Genomic DNA, 11,264 nt, shown 5'->3' on the forward strand with positions numbered 1-11,264 from the left:
CGCCATGGCGAGTTCAGGTCAGCTTCCAAAAAGTTCATTCTTAATTAATCCAGGTTCAATCTCATTCTACATTCCTTCCTAATCATTATTAAACATGTTCATGCACTCAAAAGCATCTAAGGTTCAACTCAAAAGTCAGAATTACAAAATCTTGCATGCTCTCTGGTCTAGCTCGCGAGGCGAGTTCAAGTGTTCGCCATGGAGAGCTGCAACGTGCAACTCGCGAGGCGGGGAAAGGTTGCTCGCGTGGCGAGCGATGAAGTTCATCACTCGCCGTGGCGAGGATCATAGCTCGGGAGGCGAGCGATGAATGTCGCTACGAGCAGAATGCAGTTTTCATCTAAAAATCATCAACTCTCTTGATTTTAAGCCTAATCTCGATTCCATAATTCATCATAATCATTATCTAAGGTCTAAGGACAGTTTCTACATCTTTTTAACAAGTTTTCACCGTTTAATCATCGATTCTACCACTTTGACCTAATTTCTGATTCCTCTTAAACTCATCCTAATTCATGTTAAAAGTAACCGTTGATTCATAAACTTAATAGAATTGCAAAGTTAGTCTCACCCTTACCTTAACAATGAAAATCACAGCTCTCTAGGTGCTTCTCCCTTCTCTTGGCTTTTTCTCCCTTTTCTCCAAAATTGATCGTACGTTATGTTTTTTCTAAACTAGGTCTCTCCTATTTATAAAAATCCTTAACCTACTTATTTTTCTCTTATATCCAAATCTTAATATTCTATTCTAATATATATATATATATATATATATATATATATATATATATATATATATATATATATATATATATATATATATAATATTTCTATAACAAATATCAAATATATATTTCCACACTAAATAAAATATATTTCTACAACAAATTATATATATTTCTATAACAAATAACATATATTTCTACAACAAATCATATATATTTCTATAACAAATAACATATATTTCTACAACAAATCATATAAATCATACAAATCATATAAGTATATTCTAAACTCATTAAAATAATCAAATAATTAGAGAGGGCGTTACAAATGGAGTACCAACCACCCCTGCTATCTCCTATAAAGTCCTCTCCATCCAATATTCTTGTGGCAATTCCCATAAACGGATCCAAACCTCAGCATGTGTCTGACGCTGCGTGTGCATATTAAAGTCCTTCGATTTGACAGTTCCCGCAGCCCAAACTTCACACAAATCTTCATGTGATGCAAATGTAAATTCATAAAAACCGTACCTAATGAGCGTAGACTCCAAGGACCAAGAAGTTTCCATATTGTCTGTAGCTTTGCAAGGACAACCTTGGAAGAGTATGTAGTATCCCCTTTGTTGAGCATCAGTCTACCCCGAAGGTTGGTCCGACAAGCTTCTAAAACACATATATAAGCTTCTTTCGAAATTTTGACTGACAACATGTCCCCACGAATAACAGGCGATGGGAGGGGTTCTGCGTAGATAATTGTATAGCCGCGTAATGCCTGAGCAAAAGAAGGTTTTGGAACGGTAGCTTGTGTTTGTGTTTTTTGCGCAACCATGTCGAAAGCCTAGGTCTGGCCGTCGACGCGGAGCAGGGTCCCCAATTCTGCTTGCCAATTAAACATGGTGACAGGAAGAACTCGCAATCAAATACCCTTGAAACAAAAGCCACACGTAATTGAATCGGTAGCTGAGTGCGATTGAAAATCAATATGAAACTAATTATGCAACCACATGATATTGGATTAATTTGGTGTTGTAGAGACCAGGTGGATGGATCACGTGAAACACCAAATGGAAATTGAACAGCACCACCGTTTGGAAGAGAGAAATGATATTTGAACAACTATTTTTTATAATTTTTGTGACAACTTTCTCTCTCATACCCACATTATCTTTTCACTTTCTCTCTCTATTGCTTTGGTTTTTGTGCCACTACCTCATTTCCTTTGTAAAATTTTGGTTGTCACAAAAGTTGTCACATATATGGATGTTAAAATAACACAACTCTTTGAAAAAACAAATTGTTTAAGCTCATCACGTGACGTGATGAGCTTAAACAATTTGGTGATGAATTTGAGATCAAGGGCAGTGCTCATGCTAGCAGAGCGATTCATGTTTTTTTTTCTTTTTCAAGTCAATTTATTTCTTAAAATTTCACACTAATGACAACTAACTTAAAGTCAACTTACATGATATTTGTATATATTTTCTGGAACATATTTATTGTCTTTAAACCACTGTTAATTAATTCGGTGGAGTGACTATTCCACTTGTACGTATGTGTGTATATATATATTCTTTTAGAAAGTTTCTACATAGATAAAGTTTGGAAATTTTTCTTTTCATCTAATTTGACCGATACTCTCTTACTTTTCCATGTTCATAGTTCAATATTCAACAATTAAATTTATAAAAAAAATTAAACAAAACATTAATCTGTTGAACAATTCAATCCTCAGTTGTATTTAACTCTATTTGATGTGGAGTGACACTTCTACATGGAACATCGCTGATGAAACATTTTGTTTTCTTCTACTCTGATAAAAAAATCTCTTAATTTTTTCATAGTTCAATATTCAACATTTGAATCTATATAAAAAATAAAATAAAATACAAAATCGTTTGAACAATTCAATCCCCAATTTATATATATAGTTCTATCTTAAATCCTCAATGTATTGAAGCTGCACAAATCTTAAGTCTTAAACTTTATCAGCAATCAGGTAAGATATATTATACCAATTTTTTTATTTTTTATTTTTTATATTTTTTATTATATCAATCGATTATCAAACTAATTACCCTGTTATTTGTTTACAATTTCAATTTTATGTTGTCCATAGATAGACATGGCAATTTCAACATTTTCTCGATTATTCTTATCTTATGATATTAGAGTTTTGATGACGACTTTTATTATTCTTATCTTATGATATTAGAGTCTTGATGACGACTTTATCAAAAGCAAAAAGTTTGATTACAGTTTCTTAGTCTTTCTTATATGGTCTAGATAAGGAGGACGTACCTGCATGCTAGGAGTACGTACCTGCATGCTTTTAAAGTGTGGGGTTGTGTACAATACCATAGGATTGGTATCTTAATAGAATTATGCCTTTCTCTCCACAAGTTTTGCTCATTCTCAATAAAACTTCTGAAAATACCCCGGTGTACTCACGCATGTGTTAATTATGCGTGAATTAACTCACGAATGTGTAAATATCTGCGTGAGTTAACTCACGCAGATGTTAATTCCAACGTAAGTTAATTCACGGAGAAATTTATACATACGTGAGTTATCTCACTCAGAGGTAATTTGGTTATTTCAGTTTTTTTTTTTGAACAATAATTTGGTTATTTTAGTTGGGAATGAATAAAACTTATTGGGAGAAGAGCAGAATTCATCTTAATAAGGATCTTTTTCGAGCTGAGCTAAGGACAAATGTGCCTAAGCAAGGGTTTTAACTTTTTAAGGCACTATATTTTTTTCTTTCTTCATTCTTTTATTTATTCAAAAGCTAATAAAGTAAAACATTTAAGTACAACAACAAAAATGTCACGCCAATTGACATATTTAATCAAAATATTTTGATCAAGCAAAATATTATTATTAACCTTAACAAAACCTCTCTTTTTTGTCAATGATTTTTCTATAGTTCGATTTAGGCTTTCATAGATATTCATCTGCCTTCAAAGAGAACATCGCATCATTTGAATATATCAAACAATAAATCACTTTAATTATGTTCAACTCATTTTTAAATAAAATCTACTTTACAAAATAATTTCATTCAAAATCAAATTTTGTGAACGCCAAACGAATTTTTTCCACATACGGTACTATTTAATTCAATATCATAACTCATCGAAGATATTTTTTTTGACAAAAATAAACGATATTCATTTATTTAAATTGATAGAGTACATCGATACAATACAAATCCAAATTCGCTAAAAACAAAAAGGATGAATCTGTGAACAAAGTCACAACATCCATGTTAATAGCATAAAACGGCAAAGTACCTGTGCCTACAAATATGACTAATATGACTATATTCATGTCTTCGGAATACTCATGTCTCCGGATCTGCAACGTTGACGATGCCAAAGTCATTGTCATTGATCGGATCTGCACTTGCTCAAAGCTAATCTTTCAACCTGAATCAAATAAACGCCGCACTAAGATGGGAAATAAAAAACACACCGCACAAAGACGGGAAATCAAAACAAACAAAGTCGTTCAAAGACGAAAAAATCACAAAAACAAACGAAAGAAAACAGAAAATATGTGAAATCACTTATTCAATTAGGATAGAAGGAAAAACAATTCGGATGGGTGATTTTTGGGTCAAAATTGATTCTAAATCACTCCTCTGAAAAAAAAAAGAAAAGGGTGACGGCTAGGGTTTGAGAAGGAGAGAAAAGAGAGCGGAAGAAAAGGGGAGAGAACAATTAACTTAAATACTTAGTGAAATATATAACTCATCGAAGATATCTAAGCAAGATAACTACTAACTATATTTCTTTTATAGCAAGCTATGGATTCAGACATGGTGAAGAATCTTGGAACCTCTCTGACGGTGCCTTCTGTTCAGGAGCTAGTAAAGCAACCCATCACCAAAGTTCCAGAACGATATCTTCAGCAAAACCAAGACCCTTCTCTAGTTGTATCTAGCACAATCTCTTCACAACAAGTACCAATCATCGATTTGAATAAGTTGTTATCTGAAGAAGATGGAACTGAACTACAAAAGTTCGATCTTGCCTGCAAAGAATGGGGTTTCTTCCAGGTTTGAAGCAAACTCATCCACTATTGTATTTTAATTCACTTTGTTCAAATTAAAATCCAAGTAAAATCAAAACAAACTAACCCATGTATTTTTATTATGAATGTCACATTTTTTTTATTTTACATAAATTAAAGATAATACTAATAATTTTTAAAAACTCCACTTGATGCACCTTAAATTAATTTAAAGTTATAAATGTTATTTATTTATTTATTTTTGCCAAGATACTTTATGGTTAATTTGTTGGACCAAATTTATTTTTCATCTTTTTATGTTATTAAAAGTTTTGGTTGACAATTTAAAAAGATAAATTATATTTTTAATATTCATCAAGATAAAATATAAATTACGTTATAATGATTGTTACATAATTTATTTTATCAAAGTTAACATGATCTTTTATATTTTACCTAAGATTATGAGATTGTTGTTGTCAAAGAAGTTTTTTCTTTGGTTACGTTTTGTCAAAAAAGGTTTGGTTGTGGTGTTTAATGAGGAAATATATTACTTAATTATAGTAAATCTTTCATGATGATGTATACAAAAGTTGACTAAGTAAAAATAAAAATAAAAATTTGGATCAACTCGGTAAACATTTATAAAGATAAACGACGCCTAATAGGAAAAAAAGATAAATAAACGGTCTATCTTTTATATTTTACCTAAGATTACGAGGACACCTGTTTAAAACTTTAAATTAAGTTAAAATACTCCAACTGCAATTTTGCCTATTTTTATTAATCAATCTAATTATCCGTATTATGTATTTGGGTTTATTTAATATACTTTTTTTTTGTGATTTTTTTTGTTAACGCTCCGGTTTTCAGGAAAAATGGATCCTGGTAATTCGGAGTTCGATTGTGAGGTAAGGATAAATTAATCAAGAATTGTTTCACCTAGAAATCGAACTTGCGCTCTCTCAAATAGGGATGGCAATGGGTACCCCATGAGTAGGGTACTATAGTCCCCTTCCCCATACCCGCGTTGGAAAAAGTTACCCGACCCCATACCCTTGAGGAAAAAACTTTAGGACCTTTCCTCATATTATATGGGTACCTAAGTGCCCATATCCTGTCCCCGTTACCCGCGCTTTAACTATGAAAGACAATAAAAACATCACAATTGAAATAAAATTATGATTATTTTTTTTAAATTAACTCATAAAATAGTATGAATCATAGCATTTAGCCAAATAAAAATTATTCAAAATATCCCTAAAAAATTGTACACGAGCGGGAGGGTGCAGTTATTAAGTAGTTTTTAGGTTTATGTTTAGAATTAAATAACTAAATTAATTAATTAATTAATCATACACCAAAAATAAATAAATTACTTATCCTATTGTATAAATATATATGTGCGGGTTGCGGGGCTGTGTAGTATAGTACCCATATCCATTTAAATTTGCGGATAATTACCAGGACTCATGCCCGTACCCATGAAAGCAGGTTTTACCCTATCCATTGCGGGTACCCATCATGCCTGGGTCCAATTGCCATCCCTACTCTCAAACGATTCGTCATTGATGAAACCCATTAACCACTTGAACTCAATTGCTTGCTTAGAGAAAACTATATTTTGTACAAATAATTAATAAAAAACAGTGCAAATAAAATATTTTAAATTTTTTTATTAAAAAATAGTAAGACTCTGCTTTGGACGAGCCCATATTAGATGCTCCATATGTATTTGCCTATTTTATATTATTTAAAAAACAAATTATAAAATTTTACAATATAATAATAGTTGCTTATATTTAGAGACAAATATCACACTCCTTACATCTTAAATTAGGTGTTCCTTTTGAGTTTTACACGGTAATTAAAGGAATGATTAGTAGTGTTGATTTTAATAGTAAAATATGTTTAATTTACTAAAATACTCATATTAATTATTGTTAGCCGAGAACAAAGATGGATCCAGAAATACATTTTCAATTATAAGAAAAAAAGCGACTGGTGATTGAATATTCATATTTTCTACTTTAGCTACCTACCAAATTATTGGACATTAATTATGTCGCTAGATGAATTAGAATCCGAATTTTACTATTTTCATACATTAGCTACCAAATTATCAGTAGCTATTTCTGTCGCTAGGCACATAAACAACCGATTTTCATACCTTATCGACGAAAAATCCGGTCGCTAAATAAAAACTTTCTAATTTTTTGTTGGAAATTCAGGTGTGGCTATAGCTACACCTTGCCATAAGCTAGATCCATCTTTGGTGGAGTAGTTAGATAATTGAAATGTATTAAATAAGGATATGTTAGTAGAAAAGAATAATAAATGTTGTATTGAATAAAAAAATCAAATATATTTTATGAAGATGTTTGACTTTTAATTCATGTGAATTCCATTTTATACTTTATCTGTTTCACAATACTTGTCGTTTTTGAAGAATAATTTTATTTCACATTACTTGTCACTTTTAAGTTTGAATGCAAAATTAATTATTGGTTTGTTAATTATACCCTTACCTATTTATTGTAGATAGAGAAATACTCCATCCGTTTCAAAATACATGTCCAAGTCAACCACTTCACATATGCCAATGCACAATTTTGATCGTTATTATCTTTGATCATGTAAAGTAAAAAATTATAAAAATTTAATATTTTGAAAATATTTGTTGAGACAAATCAAACAACATCTTAAATGCTAATATTTGTATTTATACATTAGTTAAAAATATGGTCAAAATAAGTCAAGTGAATAGTGCATATTGCAAAAATTGGACATGTATTTTGAAATGGAGGGAGTAATAGAATGAAATAATAAATGGTTAAGGGTGTTACAGAAAAAACACACAGAATTTCATCAAAAATAACAAAATTTATTTGATTTCTTGATATGTGTAAATTTCTGAAAAACGACGAGTATTATGAAACAGAGAGAGTATTTCATTCTCCAGTCCGTTCCAAAAATAAATCATTCCTATTATTAATATTTTTTTTTTAAAGAATTGAAACTACCTACTAGTTTTTGAATTGCTAACTTGTGAGATTATACTTTTTTTATTTATTCTTAAAGATCATATTCGATATGTAGTTGGGGTATACAAACTTTTTATTTTGACAAGTTGGTGTATGCACGTTATTATTTTTTAATTTTTCTTTAGGAAACGTTACTATGTTAAAGTCGTGAAATCCACGTTACCATTGAAAATTAATTTATTTACTCATCTCACATAAATTAAAAAGAAATAATTTATATATATATATATATATATATATATATATATATATATATATATATATATATATATATATATGTTGATCTCACTACATGTATTCTCGTGAACTAAACTAAGTTGGTAAAAACATTACATTATTTACACAGGGGTTAATATTTGAATCTCAGATTATATATTTTGATTCAAAATGCATATGTGTGATTTAAGATAATACAACATCATTCAAAAATTGGATTTAAAAAAATTGATGTGTAATTAGCGATAGAGGATCCAAAGTGACCTACAGAAGACGCAATCCTCTCACATACTTTTTAGATAGATGAAATGAAAAATAATCATTGAAATTTTTACACATAAGTGGAGTGTTTAAGTTTGAACCCCAATCACAACATTCAACCAAACAATTTCGATATTTTTTCAAGTTCAACAAAGACTTGTCGACATCCCCCACATTTTGATTAAATGAGATATGATGCGACTTATGAATCAACCTTTATTTCACTTGAGGTAACTAAAAATTTGAGCTGACCTTGTATTAGAAAATAAAAAAAAATAAAAAAGTTTTGAGGTAGAAAATAATAAAGTTTGATTAATTGGTTTTCTCTAACCTATACAAGTACAATGATCTTGCATATTGTAATTTAATTTTAAGTAACTTCAAATGAAAATAGTATACTTTGTACAAGTCTATATCATGACTTTACTTCTTAGTAAATCTTTATCTCACTAAACCGAATTGGCTACATCGATTAAACAACACCATAATGTTCCGCCATATATCGTATCTCTATCCAACGACATTTGTAGTCCGGTAAATTAAACCATGTATCAAATTTCCAGCTGATCAATCATGGAGTCGATCTATCATTGGTTGAAAATTTCAAAAAACATGTTCAAGAGTTCTTCAATCTATCTGCGGAAGAGAAGAAAATTTTTGGGCAAAAACCTGGTGATATGGAGGGGTTTGGTCAGATGTTTGTTGTATCAGAAGAACACAAACTTGAATGGGCAGATTTATTCTACATTGTCACTCTTCCAACATATATAAGAAATCCAAACTTATTTCCAAGTATTCCCCAACCATTCAGGTTCTTTTTTTCCCATTCTATATGTGTTATATGCAAGCACACTGAGTTTTTTATTGGCTTAATTGCATGTTTGATCCCTTATGTTTATTTTAGTTTTTAAATTGGTCCTTCATGTTTTAAAAGTTTCAAGTTGGTCCCTTACATTTTAAAAGTTTCAGGTTGGTCCAAAACGTTACTCACTTTGGAATAAGTTAGTCTCTTCCGTCACTTAAATTTAAAGATCCAGGTTGACAATATGGGTGATGGAACTTAACTTATTTAAAAAATCAGTTTTAAAACATTTTTTTATTTTTTATTTTTATTAAACTCCATATCATGTCGTGGAAGAGACTAACTTATTCCAACGTGAGTAACGTTTTGGACCAACTTAAAACTTTTAAAACGTAAGGGATTAACTTGAAACTTTTAAAACATACGAGACCAACTTGAAAATTGAAATAAATATAAGGGATCAAGCATGCAATTAAGCCTTTTTTATTTCTTTAGAAACTTAAACAATTTTTTATATTTTTTTTCATTACAGAGATAATCTAGAGATGTATGCTATAGAGATCAAAAAACTGTGTGTGACAATCGTTGAGTTTATGGCAAAAGCATTAAAGATCCAACCAAATGAGTTGCTAGATTTCTTTGAAGAGGGAAGCCAAGCAATGAGGATGAATTACTATCCTCCATGTCCTCAACCAGAACAAGTCATTGGACTCAATCCTCATTCTGATGTTGGTGCTCTTACCATTCTTCTCCAACTCAATGAAATTGAAGGCCTTCAAGTAAGAAAAGATGGAATGTGGATTCCTATTAAGCCACTCTCAAATGCTTTTGTGATCAACATTGGAGACATGTTAGAGGTACCGATTTAAAACCGAGTTTAACTTTCATGCACGGTTAGTAAAAGAAATACTCATACTGTCAGCACATCACAATCAATTATATATGTGTGACTTTCGAAATGGTTATGATAAAAGTGAAATGTTTCTAATAACCGGACAACAATTAAATGCAAATATTTTGATTTAAGCAAATTTGTTGAATTGTTTGACAGATAATGACGAATGGTATTTATCGAAGTATTGAACATCGAGCAACAATTAACGCAGAAAAAGAGAGGATTTCCATTGCCACATTTAACAGTGGTAGACTGAATGCAATTCTTTGTCCAGCACCAAGCCTTGTCACTCCTGAAAGCCCAGCAGTGTTCAATAATGTTGGAGTGGAAGATTTCTTTAAAGCATATTTCTCACGCAAGCTTGAAGGAAAATCACACATTGATGTCATGAGGATGGAAAACAAGGGATAATAAAAAAAAATGTATTGGGCTTTCATGGTGGGATGGAAAATTAAATAAAGATTATGGCAAATATAGTCATGTTAGATACAATACAATATAATAAGAGCAGTTTGAATTTACGTTGTTTAATAATTTTAACTGGACTTTTTCCTTCGAAATTTAATTGAACTAGTAAAGTTGTAACCCACATGGGTTGATCTAGTGGTATTGGCTTGGGACCTGGGAGTATGGTCCTCCTTAAAGTCTCTGATTCCGATTCTCTCTGATTCCAATTCCGATTCTCTCTGGTGCCGATTCAACTGGTTTTCATTTGCTTATATATATGTAGCACGGGATTGTTCGGCAACCTCAACATTTAAGCATAATTAAAATATGAAAATTTTCATATCATGATCACTGATCAGCATAGCACATCCCAACAACTTCTCAAGAGAATGTTATTTACTTTGGGGGAAACATTTATATGCCAAAGAAAATTCCATAACCCAACCACTTTGCTCATATTTTATTGTCTTTCGTTATAAATAAGTTTTATTCCAGGCTTGCATTCTTGATGAATATCAATTAATTGTTCTTGACTTTCAATGAGATTGCTCTAAAGATCAGAAATGATTAAATGGGTCTAAAGTTAACTTGTTAACTATAGTTTAACTTTTTAATTAAATCTCTTAATAGATTTTCAATTAAATTATTATACTTGACAAAAACAAAAAAAAAAAAACTATAGTTGGATGAGTGACTTTGTCGTCCTCCCTTCCAGATCCAAACACGCTGGTATCCATGTAGCCTTTGTAGCAGGTGGTGTGATGAGTGACTTTGTCGTCTGCACCACCTCTATCCCCGTCTGTTTTGTTTAATTGTCACATCTTCCGGCATATGCGTTGCTGAAGTGGATGTCCTTTCCG

General features: G+C 31.0%; 1 protein-coding gene across 1 annotated transcript; it reads left to right on the plus strand.

Annotated features, from left to right (window-relative positions):
• Positions 1–2,613: 2,613 nt before the first annotated feature.
• LOC25480055 (codeine O-demethylase) lies at positions 2,614–10,749 on the plus strand. Its single transcript, XM_013587503.3, has 5 exons — positions 2,614–2,721; positions 4,528–4,785; positions 8,824–9,071; positions 9,595–9,919; positions 10,114–10,749. Exons 2-5 carry the CDS (start codon positions 4,534–4,536, stop codon positions 10,366–10,368), a joined length of 1,080 nt encoding a protein of 359 aa, XP_013442957.2. The 5' UTR covers positions 2,614–2,721; positions 4,528–4,533; the 3' UTR covers positions 10,369–10,749.
• Positions 10,750–11,264: the final 515 nt, after the last annotated feature.

Source organism: Medicago truncatula, chromosome 5, assembly GCF_003473485.1.
Source record: "Medicago truncatula cultivar Jemalong A17 chromosome 5, MtrunA17r5.0-ANR, whole genome shotgun sequence".
Lineage (NCBI taxonomy): Eukaryota > Viridiplantae > Streptophyta > Magnoliopsida > Fabales > Fabaceae > Medicago > Medicago truncatula.